Source organism: Dasypus novemcinctus, chromosome 5 (genome assembly GCF_030445035.2).
Source record: "Dasypus novemcinctus isolate mDasNov1 chromosome 5, mDasNov1.1.hap2, whole genome shotgun sequence".
NCBI lineage: Eukaryota > Metazoa > Chordata > Mammalia > Cingulata > Dasypodidae > Dasypus > Dasypus novemcinctus.
In genome coordinates this window covers 166731731-166747235 of record NC_080677.1, presented here as the reverse complement: position 1 = coordinate 166747235, position 15505 = coordinate 166731731, and the positions used below count along the sequence as shown (strand labels likewise).

The 15505-nt window shown below is 47.5% G+C and overlaps 1 protein-coding gene across 10 annotated transcripts in view; it reads right to left on the bottom strand.

Moving 5' to 3' along the window:
• Positions 1-10559, bottom strand: part of TRDMT1 (tRNA aspartic acid methyltransferase 1) — a 52112-nt gene extending 41553 nt beyond the window's left edge. For 3 of the 10 annotated variants that reach the window (XM_004483724.5, XM_004483730.5, XM_004483726.4), the window contains exon 1: positions 10441-10545. In XM_004483724.5, the coding sequence (XP_004483781.2) occupies positions 10441-10519 (79 nt within the window). In that variant the 5' untranslated portion in view covers positions 10520-10545. Of the gene's footprint in view, positions 1-10094; positions 10255-10440 lie in introns of all 10 variants that reach the window. The other 7 variants (XM_071215507.1, XM_071215509.1, XM_004483729.4 and 4 more) reach the window with 5 other exon arrangements.
• Positions 10560-15505: the final 4946 nt, after the last annotated feature.

Below are 15505 nucleotides of genomic sequence, written 5' to 3'. Positions count from 1 at the left end.
GAACCTATAATTTTAAATTTACTTTTAAATATACTAAGTAGGGAAGGGGACTTGGCCCAGTGGTTAGGGCGTCCGTCTACCACATGGGAGGTCCGCGGTTCAAACCCCGGGCCTCCTTGACCCGTGTGGAGCTGGCCCATGCACAGCGCTGATGCGCGCAAGGAGTGCTGTGCCACGTAGGGGTATCCCCTGCGTAGGGGAGCCCCACTCACAAGGAGTGCGCCCCGTAAGGAGAGCCGCCCAGTGCGAAAAGAAGTGCAGCCTGCCCAGGAATGGTGCCGCACACACAGAGAGCTGACACAACAAGATGACACAACAAAAAGAAACACAGATTCCCGTGCCGCTGACAACAGAGGCGGACAAAGAAGAAAGACACAGCAAATGGACACAGAGAACAGACAACCGGGGCAGGGGGGTGGGGGCAAAGGGGAGAGAAATAAATAAATAAATCTTTAATAAATAAATATATAAATATACTATGTAGATTTCTCAGAGACTTAAAGCCCTCAGATTGTTCCTATGCCAGTGGAGCCCTGAAACCCAGCAGATATATGACCAACTCCTACTCTCCAGTTTTTAAGGTTTTTCCTGGACAACTAACAAAATGATGACGATGAACCAGCCCCAGTCCAAAAGGAAGGAGAATTTTCAACTGCAAGCTGAACAATTCCATTCTTCTATCCCACAATATCTAAGTCCCTGCTCAGCCTGAAGTCATCAGAGCTGACATCATCCCAAATCCCTCGAGATGGAGGGACAAAAATAAAGCGGGAGTGTAACTGCTGACTAAAGCAGATTTATTGTTATTGAAGTTGCTGTCCTATGTTAAATGAGTAACGTAACATTGATTTTTTTTTTTTAATTTTAAATAAAAGAGAGAGAGATTTTGCTATGGAATAACCACCATAATTAAGAGGGAAAAAAAAAGCAAGGCCCAGAAAAGTGCTCATAGTATTATAGTGTGCTATGTGCTACCTCTAGTACCTCTCAGTGGTAGTACCAAGAAGGTAGAGGGAAAATAATTAGAAACCAAGGACAGAAAGCCTAACTAATAAAATGAAGTGGCCTAAGGGAAGGAAGGAGCAGCAGGTGAGGGGACAGGAATGGAAACGAGTCAGCCAAATATAACCATTTTTGGTAGCTTTGATTTTAGACCCACATAAGTGTCTAGTATAATGAAGTCAGACAGAAAGTCAAAGCAAACTGAGACAACTTAAGGTAACTCGTGTCTAAGTCTCCCAGGGCTGCTGTAACAAAGCACCACCGGCTAGGTGGCTTAAAGCAGCACAATTACCCTCCCCCAGCTCTGGAGGCTGGAAGCCTGAAACCAAGGTGTGTGCAAGGCCAAGCTCCCTCAGAAAGCTCTAGGGAAGACTCATTCCTGGCCTCCTCCCACTTCTAGTGGCCCCAGGCTGCCCTTGGCTTGTGGCAGCATCACTCATTTCAGTGCCACCGTCTTCTCATGGCACCTTCCCTTTGTGTCTCCATCTTCTCATGGCACCTTCCCTTTGTCTCCATCTTCTCATGGCCGCCCTCCCTTTGTGTTTCCATCTTCTCATGGCACCCTTCCTTTGTGTCTCCATCTTCTCATGGCACCTTCCCTTCATGTCTGCATCTTCTCATGGCCACCCTCCCTTTGTGTCTCCATCTTCTCATGGCTGCCCTTCCTTCGCGTGTCTCCATCTTCTCATGGCAGCCTCACTGTCTGACTCTGTGTCTCCTCTTCTGATAAGGACACCAGTCATATTGGATGAAGGGCCCACCCTACTCCAGCATGACCTCATCTTACCTATATCTGGAACTTAATTCCATCTGCAACAACCCTATTCCAAATAAGGACACATATTTTTTTGGGAGACACAACTGAACTCATAATATTCCAACCCGAATTGGTAGCATAAGCACTTGGGAAAGCATATTTCACATTCCTTTAAAATACAGTATTCTAATTACAGCTAAGCCTCCCCAGCTTAAGAAAATAATGCTCAGCACCACTAAGATTTCTCACAATGCAAATTAAAGCAATAAGATAATTATGCCTGGCACATTGGCAGTTAATAAAAAGTTTGTCATTGGAGACAAAAAATCTACTCCATATCCACCAAACAGGCACACTCCCTTCCTCTCACCCCACTCCCCCATTCCCTGGTAACCACTAATGTCTTTTGTCTCTGCAAACGTACTCTTTCTAGACATCTGTTATGAGTAAAATCATGCAATATTTGAGCTTATGGATCTTTGGCTATTTCACTCAACATAATGTTTTCAGCATGCCTCAAAAATAATACTTCATTGTGTATATGTACCACATTTTGTTTATCCATCCATTGTTTGATAGACACATGGGTTGTTTCTATCTTTTGGCTATTCTGAATAATCCCGATATAAACATTGGAGTACAAGTGTCTGAAACCCTGTCTTCACTTTCTTTGGGTATACACACACAGTGGAATTGTCAGGTTACATTATAATTCTGTATTTAACTTTTTGAGGAATTACCATATTGCCTCCCACAGTGGCCACACCATCTATATTTCCATCAACAATGCGCTAGAGTTCCAATTTCCTCGCACCCTCTCCAACTCTTGGTATTTTCCATTTTCTTAATAAAAGCCATCGTAGTGGGTATGAAGTGGTACTTCGCTATGGTTTCCCTCCTTCATGCCCCACAATGAATATTTTTAAAAATTTTATTCTACTACCACATATAAAATCTAAAATTTCCTTTTAGTAATATCCATATAAATGCTGTTAACTGTGTTTACCACATTGTGCTAAAATCACCACCATCCATTACCAAAATATTTCTATCATTCCAATTAGCAACACTGTACATTTTAAGACTTCTCATTCCTTATCCCTACCACATCCCCTGGTAACTTATATTCTAGATTCTGACTCTATGATTTGCCTATTCTAATTATTTGAAATCAGTGAGATCATGATATTTGTCTTGTATGTCTCGTTTATTCCACTCAATTTATCTTCAAGCTTCATCCGTATCATCACATGCATCAGGAATTTATTCCTTTTTACAGCTGAATAATATTCTACTGTGTGTATATAACAAATTTTCTTTATCCATTCATTGGATGACAGGCACTTGGGTTGCTTCCACCTTTTGGCACTGTGAAAACTGCTGCTATAAACATCAGTGTGCATATATATCTGTTCTAGCCTCTGCTTTCAATTCTATTGGGTATATACCTTGCAGTGGATTGCCAGGTCATATGGTAATTCTATACTTAGCTTTGTGAGGTATGGCCAAACTGTCTTCCATAGCAGCTGCACCATTTTACATTGCCACCAGCAATGAATGAGACTTCTTATTTCTCTGCATCCTCTCCAACACTTATTTTCCATCCTTTAATAGCAGTCATTCTAATGGGTATGAAATGGTATCTCATTATGGTTATGATTTGCATTTCCCTGATACCTAATGATGCTGAACATCTTTTCATGTGCTTTCTGATGATTTGTTTATCTTCTTTGGAGATGTCTGTTCACATCCTTTGCCTGTATTTTAAATAGGTTGTCTGTCTTATTGGTGATAAGTTGAAGGATTTCTTTATATATACTAGATATTAATTCTTTATTGGATATGTGGTTTCCAAATATTTTCTTCTATTGTATAGGATGTCTTTATACTTTCATGATAAAGTCCTTTGGGAAAAAAAATGTTTATGTGGTTACCATTTATCTATTTGTTCTTTGGTTCCTCATGCTTTGTGTGTAGAGTCTAAGAAAACATTGCCTAAAACGGGTCCTAAAGTTGCTTCTCTATGTTTTCTTCAAGGAGTCTGTGACAGTTCTTATATTAGGGTCTTTGATGCATTTTGAGTTAATTTTTGTATATGGTACATGTAGCAGTTTGATATGGTTACGAATTCCAAAAACAGATATTGAATTATGCTTGTAATCTGATCTGTACCTGGGCATGACTGAGTTATGATAAGGGTGGGTGGGGACTCACAGATAAAAGGCATGGCGAAGGACAGAGTTGAGGGTTTCTGATGTTAGAGTTTGATGCCAAAGACTTAAGCTGGAGCCCCGGAAGTCAGCACACAGAAGAAAGAGAAGCAAGTCCCTGAAGGAAACTTGAACCCAGAGTAAAGCAAGCCCCAGGAACGTAGGAACCCAGGAAGCCTGAACCCTCACAGACATCAGCAGCCATCTTGCTCCAAATAGACTTTGGTGAGGGAAGTAACTTACGCTTTATGACCTGGTACCTGTCAGCTCCTACTCTAAATAAATACCCTTAATAGAAACCAACCAATTTCTGGTATTTTGCATCAGCACCCCTTTGGCTAATACAGTATGAGATATGCTCCTTTTCTTTTTTCTTTTTTTGTCTGCTCTCTGTGTCCATTTGCTGTGCGTTCTCCTGTGTCTGTATTTTTTAAATTATTTCCCCTCCCCTCCCTTGCGGCTTGCTTGCTGTCTGCTTTCTCTGTTGGTTTGCTGTGCACTCTTCTGCATTTTTGCTTGTCTCCCTTTTTGTCGCATCACCTTTGCTGAGTTGGCACTGCGGCACTTGCAGGCCAGGTGACACTACGCGGTGCTTGTGGCACTTGTGGGCTGGGCAGCGCTCTGCGGCACCCGGGCTGGCGGCTCCCCACAGCATGTAGGCAAGCCTGCCTTCACAAGGAGGCCCCGGGACGTGAACTCAGGGCCTCCCGTATGTTAAATGGGAGACCAACTGATTGAGCCACAGCCACTTCTCTCCTTTCTTTTTTTCCTTAAACAAATGGAAATCAAGTTTTCCTGGCACCATTTGTTGAAGAAACCATTTTTCTCAGTAGTCTTTGCCACCTGGTCAAAAATCAATTGATCATAAACATGAGATTTTATTTCTGAGCTCTCAATTATATTCCATTAGCCTATATGCCTGTCCCTGTGCCAGTACCATAACATACTGGGTTTTTTTTTTCTTTTTTCTTTTCCTTTATTTTCTTTTAAATGTTACATTAAAAAAATAGGAGGTCCCCACATAACTCCCACCCCACCCATGCCACTCCTCCCACATCAGCAAACTCTTCCATCATTGTGGCACATCCACTGCACCTGGCAAAACATACTGTTTTGACTACTGTAACTTTGTAGTAAGTTTTAAGATTAGGAAGTATGAGTCATCCAACTTCATTCTGCTTTTCCAAGATGGCTTTAGCTATGTGGGGCCCCTTATCCTTCCAAATAAATTTAATAACTGGCTTTTCCATTTCTGCAAAGGTTGTTGGAATTTTGACTGGGATTGCATTGAATCTATAAATTGCTTTGGGTAGTAATGACATATTAACAATACTTAATCTTACAATCATGGAATAAATTTCCATTTACTTAGTTCTTCTTTACTTTTAGCAAGGTTTTATAGTTCTCTATGATCAAATCTTTTACATCCTTGGTTAGATTTATTCCTGTATATTTTATTATTTTAGGCGCTATTGTGAATTGAACATTTTCTTGGTTTCTTTTCCTATTGTTCATTACTTACATATAAACATTAATGATTCTGGGGTGTTGACCTTGTACCCTGCCACCTTGCTGAATTCATTTATTAGCTCTAGGAGATTTGTGGTGAATTTTTTAAGGTTTTCTGTATATAAGACCATATCATCTGCAAATAAGGAATGTTTTACTTCTTCATTTCTAATTTGGATGTCATTTTTATTTTTCTTGCCTAATTGTTCTGGCAAGAACTTCCAGTACAATATTGAATAACAGTGGTGAGGCAGTGGCTATCCTTGTCTTGTTCCTTATCTTAGCAAGAAAGTTTTCATGGGAAACGGACTTGGCCCAGTGGTTAGGGCGTCCGTCTACCACATGGGAGGTCCACGGTTCAAACCCCGGGCCTCCCTGACCCGTGTGGAGCTGGCCCATGCACAGTGCTGATGCGCGCAAGGAGTGCTATGCCACGCAGGGGTGTCCCCCGCGTAGGGGTGTCCCCCGCGTAGGGGAGCCCCACGCACAAAGAGTGCACCCGTAAGGAGAGCCGCCCAGCGCAAAAGTGGCGCCGCCCACACTTCTCGTGCCGCTGAACAACAGAAGCGGACAAAGAAACAAGACGCAGCAAATAGACACAGAGAACAAACAACGGGGGGGGGGGGATTAAATAAATAAATCTTTAAAAAAAAAAAAAGAAAGTTTTCAGTCTTTCACCATAAAGTAGGATGTTAGCTGTGGGCTTTTCATATATGTCCTTTATCATGTTGAGAAAATTTCCTTCTGTTCCTAGTATTCTAAGTGTTTTTTTATCAAGAAAGGGTGCTGCATTTTGTCAAATGCCTTTTCTGCACTGTTTGAGATGATCATGCAGTTTTCTTCTTTCATTCTGTTAATGTGGTGTATTACACACACACAAATGTTAGACCAACCTTGCATACCAGGGATAAATCCCACTTGATCATGTTGTATAATTCTTTTAATATGCTACTGGATTCGGTTTGCTAATATTTTGGTGAGGATTCTTGCATCTATATTCATTAGTGATATTGGTCTGTACTTTTCTTTTCTTATGATATCTTACACCTGGCATGGGTATGAGAGTGATGTTGGCATCACAGAATGAGTTAAGGAATATTCCCAAAAAAAAAAAAAGGAATGTTCCCAGGCTGAAAACCCTGGCAGAGATTGACAGCGATCTTGCTTCACCATGTGACAACACACTGGGATCAACAGCAGCAATTTTGGTGAGAAAGCATCTCTGATGGTGCCTTGATTTGGCCTTGAAACTCCAAGCTTTCACCCTAAAGAAATCCCCTTCATAAAAGCCATCCCATTTCTGGTATTTTGCATCAGCACCCCTTTGGCAAACTAAAACACTGGGTCTCTGTCTTGTCCTGGGCTTTTGTTAGTTAACTGTTTTGGAGCTCCCCTGTTTACAGGAGTTTGGCTGTCCCTCTGTTTCCTGGAATAAGATGTACCGTGGTTCAGTTTGGGCCACACTTTGACTAAAAATGTCATCTTTAAGTCCTATTTACAGTGAGTTCACACACATAGGAATGCAAATTAAGATTAAAAACATGATTTTTTCTGGGATACTCAAGCTACCATAGACTCTATTTCCAAATCAGGTCCCATTAACAAATATTGGATGTTAGGACTTCAACCTATCTTTTTAGGCTACACTATCCAGCCCATAAAACAGACCTCAGTTAGAATCCAGGATCCACCACTCACTAGCTTACTTAAAACAAGCCCTGACATGTAGAAAGTCCTAAATAAATGTTGCCATTAGCTTCCACTGTTATCCTGTTATATGAAAATCACACGGAAAACATCGATACTTCTTATTGCAGAAAGATTTAAACATCAAAAAAACAGTGAAAGACAATGTTAACTGGGAAACACATTTGCATCAAATATGACTGAGTCAATGCCTTTAGTATTTAGACCTCAGACTAAGAAATGACAAAGTGAGGAGGTGGGGAGAAAATAGGAAGGCTACACTGGATCAAGGGGTCAGCCAGGAAGGCCTCTCCAAAGAGGTCACATGTGCACTAAGACACGAAAGGCGAAAAGAAGGTGGGATGGAAAAACCTGGGATGAGGGCTCTTTGGGTGGAGACAATAGCAAATTCAAAGGCCAGAAGGAAAAGAACTGGGAGGGTTTAAGGAACAGGCAGAAGAACAAGAGAGAGCCTGGCAAAGAGAACCGAGAGAGAGGGGCAGACAGGTTGAAAGGGCAGGTGGAAGCCAGCTCCTGAAGACCTGGCTGGCAGATGCGATTCCAGCCAACAAGGGGAGCCATCTGAGCAGGAGAGGGAGAGGACGCACTTTATCATGCAAAAGGTCATTCTGCTGATATGTGGAGAGGAGATGGAATGAGGAGAAATGTGGAAGCAAGGGAAGCAGATGGAAAGCAAGCTTAATAACTTAAGCAAATGACAGTAGTAGCTAGGATTCAGAATAACAGAGGCAACAGAAAAAAATGTAGAGAAATTCATATTGCATTGGCTAAAGTTATTTAACTTTTCATTAGTCAAAAATACAAATTAAAATACAATTCCAGAGCAGACATAGCTCAGCAGAGTACTGCCTTCCCATGTACAGAGTCCTGGGTTCAATCTCCGATACCTCCTAAAAAAAAAAAAAAAACAATTCCGCTTCAAATTAGCAAAGGTCAGAAACAGATAATACATAATTCTGATGGATGTATACTTGAGGAAGACACTCAAACCAAAGTCTGAAAAGCAATTTGCTTTTTTTCTTGGTAAAAGATTATATTTCCATCCTCCTCGTTGCTTTGCATTCACTGTCTGCTTTCTGTGTCCATTCACTGTGTGTTCTTCTATGTCTACTTGTCTTCTCTTTCATCGGCATTGGGAACCTATCCTGGGACCGTCCAGAGTGGGAGAGAGGTGCTCAATCTCTTGTGCCACCTCAGCTCCCTGGTCTGCTGCGTCTCCTTTTGTCTCTCCTCTGTTCTCTTTTTGTTGTGTCATCTTGCTGCATCCAGCACTCCTATACGTGCCACGCGGCCAGCGTGCCACTCGGGTGAGCAGTCCAAGTGGGCCACCACTCTGCATGGGCCACCTTGCCGTCTCCAGGAGGCCCCGGGAATCAAACCCTGGACCTCTCATACAGTAGTTGGGAGCCCATTCACTTGAGCCACATCCACTACCCCCTTTTTTTAAAGATTTATTTATTTATCTGCCTGCAATTTGCTTTCTATCAGTCAAAAACCTTAAAAAATTCTCATAACTTTTGATGTGGTGCCTAGCACACAGTAAGCCTTTTATTATTGAATGAATTAATTTGATTGTTAGGAAATACTCCTAAGGAAACAATCAAGATTTATGTACATTTATACCAGCAAAAAATTTTGGAAAAAGCCAAATGTGCAATATATAAGGAATAGCTGAATTATAATTTATGATAAAGTACTAAACAACCTTTATATTCCTGTTCATAAAGGGTTCCAAAACATGGCAAAGTGCAGGTCTACAATCATATAAAATTATCTAGGAGAGGAGCAAATAGCACCAAAGTTTCTTCCTCATCCTAGGTTTTTATCTGGGAAATAAACAGCCAGCAAATAATTGATTAGTAAAAATTTAATAAGCACTAACCTACCTAGGACCAAAATGCAACATATGCACTCAGAAAACATGTGCAATCATCAGATACGCTCTGTATCTTTTTTTTTTTAAAGATTTATTTATTTATTTAACTCCCCCCCTCCCCTGGTTATCTGTTCTCTGTGTCTATTTGCTGAGTCTTGTTTCTTTGTCCACTTTCTGTTGTCGTTCTGTTGTCTTAGCAGCAAGGGAAGTGTGGGCGGAGCCATTCGTGGGCAGGCTGCATTTTCTTTCACACTGGGCGGCTCTCCTTACGGGGCACACTCCTTGCTTGCACGTGGGCCTCCCCTACGCGGGGGGCACCCCTGTGTGGCACAGCACTCCTTGCGCGCATCAGCACTGTGCATGGGCCAGCTCCACACGGGTCAAGGAGGCCCGGGGTTTGAACTGCGGACCTCCCATGTGGTAGACGGACGCCCTAACCACTGGGCCAAGTCCGTTTCCCTAAGCTCAGTATCATAAATTACAGCACCCCACTAGCCTTTTGACTGAAAATGGAAGTAGCCAAGCTTCAGAAATACGTCTGCACCTGTCTCAGTAATTTAGGAAAAAATGCACCTGTTCAAGGTGGACTCATCCCTCAAATTCCCATACCCCAGTGCCTGGCTCAGTATCTCGCACAGAACAGATGCTCAAAAAATACTTCCAATGATTTTCACAAAAGAAACCTTTCGGTCCCAATTGCACACCAAAGAAATTAAAACGTTCAAAATGGAGGTCCACTACCCGCAAGCCGCAGGCGAGAAGCATTCACTTTTACAACCTCTCATTGGCCCAAGGCTGCGCTCTGGACCGTCTCCCACCTAGTGATGTACTGGACAGTCACATCCACCACCTTCGACCAGCGGGCTGAAGTCTCTCTTCAGACCCGCCCGCTGGGAGGGGTGCCCAATCCACTTCCCCCTGCAGTGGTGGGTGTCCCCGTCCCAGTGAGGGCCCCTTCCCCAACAGCGTGACAGTCACTTAGCCCGTTCTGGGCGGCTACGGCGTACCAGGCCCGCTCCAGCAGCTTACTTACCTTATAATAACCCATTCCTGAAAGCATCGCATCTTACATTTCAAACCTAGGAGACAGGTTCAGAAAAGTGGTGGAGCCAGTCCGAGGTCCCACAGCAGCTACGCGGCGGACGGGAGCGTGAACTGAGTTTGAACTCGGTTCTTCTGGCGCCTAAATGCGTCTGCACAAGACACGGCGTTTCCGGGGCTTTTCCACGCCTCCCCGACAGCGATGCCCGCCGCTGCCAGCGGCTCCCGCGGGCGTGGGGACCCCGCGCCCCCGCCCCGGGGTCGGGGGGGCCTCGCCGGGCGGGTCCTGCCTCCCACCGGCACCCCCTGGGGGCCCCCGCCCCGCGGCCCGCGCCCACCTCGCAGCGCCTGGTGCATGCCGCCGACGCCGCTGTACAGCTCCAGCACCCGCAGGGGCGCCGCGCCCCCCGCCGCCATGCCGCCGCCCGGCCGCTTCCGGTGCGCCGCGGCGCCTCCGCCGCTCGTCCGCCCGCCGCCGCCGCCGCCGCGCCCCGGGTTCCGCCGCGCCCCGCGTTCCGCCGCGCCCCGCGTTCCGCCGCGCCCCGCGTTCCGCCGCGCCCCGGGTTCCGCCGCGCCCCGCGTTCCGCCGCGCCCCGCGTTCCGCCGCGCCCCGGGTTCCGCCGCGCCCCGCGTTCCGCCGCTTGTCCGCCCGCCGCCGCCGCCGCGCCCCGGGTTCCGCCGCGCCCCGCGTTCCGCCGCGCCCCGCGTTCCGCCGCGCCCCGGGTTCCGCCGCGCCCCGCGTTCCGCCGCTTGTCCGCCCGCCGCCGCCGCCGCGCCCCGGGTTCCGCCGCGCCCCGCGTTCCGCCGCGCCCCGCGTTCCGCCGCGCCCCGGGTTCCGCCGCGCCCCGCGTTCCGCCGCGCCCCGGGTTCCGCCGCGCCCCGCGTTCCGCCGCTCGTCCGCCCGCCGCCGCCGCCGCGCCCCGGGTTCCGCCGCGCCCCGCGTTCCGCCGCGCCCCGGGTTCCGCCGCGCCCCGCGTTCCGCCGCGCCCCGGGTCCCAGTGACGCGGGGCAGGGAGGGCTGCGGGGCGAGCGGCGAGGCCCCGGCACGCACCGGGACGGCGGGGAGCGGAGCAGCCTCCCCCTTGCCGCGCCGCAGGCGGCAGGCGCGGGGCCCGGGGTCGCTCTGCCTTCGGCCCGCGCAGGTGCGCAGGTGCGCAGGTGCGCAGGTGCGCCAGGTGCGCCTCCAGGGTGGTCCCGGCGCCAGTGGCGGGGGGCTGACAGCAATCCGAGGGGAAGCGGCCTCCCTGGGAGGAGGGCCTTCCGGGGAGGGGGCCTTGGGAGACCACCTGGGATGACACCTGCCGACAGGACGGACCTCGGAGGCATGACCGCGCCCGAGGCACCCTGTGCACTTGGGCCCGGGCTGTGGAGGTGGCTGGCTTTCGTGATCTGTGCCTGCCGTCGCAGGTAAGGAGGGCTATGCCACCTCCCGTCCCACGTCTAATTAGTGTTTGGAAAAGTGGGTCCTGATTTGACCTCTTGCTCATTATCTACACACACTGAAATATCTAGAAAGAGACAAGTTATATGCTTTAAGCAAATGTACTCTTAAACCAACTCAACTTTTGGAAATTTATGCATACGAACATCATATATAGATGTACAACACATGAAACAAACGTTTCTAATATCTGCTGCATAATATCAACACTTACGAAGGTAGCTACATGGTCACAGTGGTTTATCGGCAGCCAGCAACCAGTATATTAAGGAAATTAAAGAATCCATTCATTGTGATGCTGTAAGTCAGAATGAAATGACCGAGGCCCTTTCCCTGGGAGGAGAGACAGGACCTACACCTATTCGAGAGCTAGTGGCAAACACCACCCTCCTGAGAGGAAGGAGCTAAGCCCTGTCCCCACCCAGGCTAACGAGCCTCTTCCCTCGAGCTGCAAGCCCACTTGGCTGCCTTACCTTCACTTCTCCCTTCTGAAACTCAGTGGCAGATGCACCTTGCCTTCTCACCGCCTTGTGTGTGCCCCTCGTTTTCGTTATGAGCCTTCCTCAAGACCTACACTCCAGGTAGAACTTCCCCTGACACTTGGGGGCAAGAAGCCAGACTCCCACCAAGTCCTCAGCCTGTCACCTGAATCCTTTCCGTTCTTCCCAAATCAGTTCTCACCTCACACATGGCCTAACTACTCTTTACATACTATTTCCTCTCTAAAGCTCTCTCCGTGATCCTAATTTATACTTTCTCCACAGAAGCATCTGTAGATGTTAGGTGCCCTCAGGTTCTGTACCCTCTGGGCTGATAAGAGTACAAGAGGAAGTGGTTGTGAAGGAAGGTAGGATGTTCAGGTAAATAAGAAAGTAGATACTGATTATTCTTTCCCAAAGCAAATCCCAATTGTTCCTAGAGGAGAAAAAGGGTCTTTGATCCCAGAGTTTCCCATAAAATTATCCTTTGGCGATTATATTCTAATCAGAGAAATCCAGCACACGTTTTCAAGGTATAGATGAATATCAAAACCTGACTTTGCTCAGTCCACTCCAGTTTGGGGATGCATGTTTTGGGAGCCATCCCTGAGCCTGTGCCCTAAAGCAGGTCGGTCAGCCCCCGTGGAGTGGCGCAGATCACCAGGGACATCTCGGGGCAGGAAGCAGCCTGGGCATGGGCCAGCAGAGGGAAAGCAGGCTGGAAGGCTGAAAGCCACCAGCACAGGTGCCCTGTGGTGTCAGGGGCACCCCATCAATGCCCAGAGAGAACACAGGGAGCTGGGACAACTGGGTCCACTGACCCAGCAATCCCAGGGGGAATTGTCCTTCCCAGGGTGTGTGAGGTGGGGAGACTTATTAAAATGATCTCATTGTGGTGGTAGCACATTGTGAAGGCAATTGACATCCCTGAAATATATATCTGAATGTGATTAAACGGGGAAATGTTAGGTTGTATATATGGCAACAGAATACAATTTCTAGAAATCCATGGAACTACATTACACAAACAGTGAACCCTAAGTAAAACCATGGACTATAGTTAATAGTAATTTATAAAAATGTGCCATAAATTATAACAAATGTTTCACACCAATGTAAAGTGGTGGTGGTTGGGAATCCTATATTTTATGTGTGATTGTTCTGTAAACCCACCACTTCTCTAATAAAGAAAAAAATGTTTTAATAACACATCCCACATCTAATCATTTATTGACCTTTTCATGTGCCAGGCACTGAAGATATAGATTAAATAAATGTTTTTTAACTTAAAGAATCTATGCCCTATTTCTGACTCTAAAAGTGCCGATAGTAAACGACAATTTAACACCTCTACTTTCTAAGCATGGGGCTCTTGTACCAGCTGGACTGGTTCTCTAGCGCTACACCGCATGTGGCATGTGGGGATTTAAATTTAAACCGACATTCGAAAGGCAGTTCCTTGGCCACGCTGGGTGCATTCCAAGTGCTCAGTGGCCGTGGGAGCTGTTGGCCACACACTGCTCGGGACAGATGTCCAGCATTCACTTCATCACCGAGAACTCTCCTGGACGGTGCTACGCATGATTACAGCCTTTGTGGGAAATTCCTCAACAAATGCAGTGTTGAAATTTGCAGTAATTGTTTACTTCTTTACTGCAGATTGAACACTGAGTTCAAACGAGTGCCAAAAAATATGGAGTAAAAAGGCCTCGAGGTAAAGCAAACCTTGTGGTTGGAATTCCTCCTGCCTCTCCAGGGCTCGGCCGCCTGGACAGAAGTAGAAGGCCACGAAGGAAAGGACGCAGGGAACAGCAGGCGTGCTGGGTCGTTAACAGGGTAAACGTCACGAGAAAGAGCAGATGGAAAACAGTGAACCCCGTGGTGTCTTTGAGGAGTCACACTCCTCTGTCATAAAGTTTATTCTAGTGACTTCTCATTGCAGAAAAAATTACCTTACACTTACCTCAGAAGAAAAAGAATACATGTCTTTAAACCTCAGAATTCAAAAGGAAATTTAGTTACAGGTTTTCCTCTATAAAAACAGAGAAGCCACACTGCTTCCTTTATATGTTGCAATGTCAGAGTTCTCGTATAGATTTTGACATTGATTTTTCTCCTTGAAGTTATATCTGAATTTCTAATTTAAAATGTTTTGCAATAAGCTTTGAAGATATTTTAAAGTAAGGATGGTAGAATTCTGTCTTTAAAACTGTTTCCATAAACTCCTGGAATGCTAGAGGCGGAAGGGACTTGAGAACTATCTATCCAGGATTTTTCAAACTAATTTTAGAAATAGAAACCATTCTTCAGGCAAAATCCCTTCTAGAATCAGGAACGGGGGCATGTGTGTGCATGTACCCATGGCACACACAGAGAACACATGTATGCACATGTACACATGCAGAGCACACACAAATATACATGGCACACACAGCAAGTCACGTGCACATACAGAGCACACACAGTATACATGCAGAGCACAGATAGCACATGCAGGGCACACAGCACACATGCTCAGCTGTTTGGCTGATGTTCACAGGACCCCAGAAGGTGCCGCCCCGCTCCCACCCCCCCAGGGGGCTCGCCGAGGCACCTGTGGGGTGTGCTTCAGAACCCTGATGTCGCCCGCCCCCATCTGTCCCGCGGATGAAGACGCAGGTCCCACAGCCCCTTGGCCAGGAGGGGACGAGGGACCCCAGGTCCTGTGGAGGCGTTTCCAGGGCTGGGTCCCCTGAGCAGGCCCAGGCATGCCGGCCGCTGGGCCCTGGCCTGAGGCGCACCGGGGGTCCAGCGAGAGGCACTGCCGGCCACACCTGTGGAGTGCTGGTCGACCTGAGCTGGCCAACGGCTGCTCGGACACAGCGACTCACCTGAACCAGCAGGACAGTGCGTTCTGGAGAGCCCAGGTGGGCAGCGCGGCTTCTCCAAGGAGGAGCGGTCCAAGGGCTGGGGCCCAGCGCTGGTACCAGGCACTCTGCTGTCGGCCCCTCGAGATGGCTCGGCGCAGCAAAGCCCAGGCCTCAGCACAGAGGGGTCGAGATGCAGCCCCCGTCTGCAAACCCCAGGTCCATGCAGGAAGGGGGAGACACCTGGGCCCATCCAAGAAGGGGGAGACACCTGGGCCCATGCAGGAAGGGGGGTGCACCTGCCCACAGGCAGGAACCCGTGCTCTGCCACTGCTTGAGGCCCTGGGAGAGCCCTGAGTGTGCTGAAACAGCTGGGCCTCTTCCACTTTCTGACCAGCTTGGTCACGACAGGACGCAGCCCCTTTTCTTCTAGCGGGTACGTTGAGAGCACAGTAATCCCAGTATGTTTTCAACAGTGTGTTTTACCAAGAGTTCAATCGCGTATTACCTCACAAGATGCTCCCTTCTGTTCTCTGCGACAGCCCTCGGAGAAGGGCTCCTGATTTAGGGCTCCGAGCGCAGCTGTCACAGGCGCCTTTTCTCTGGCAAATCACACGAGCGTTCAGCTCTGCTCCCA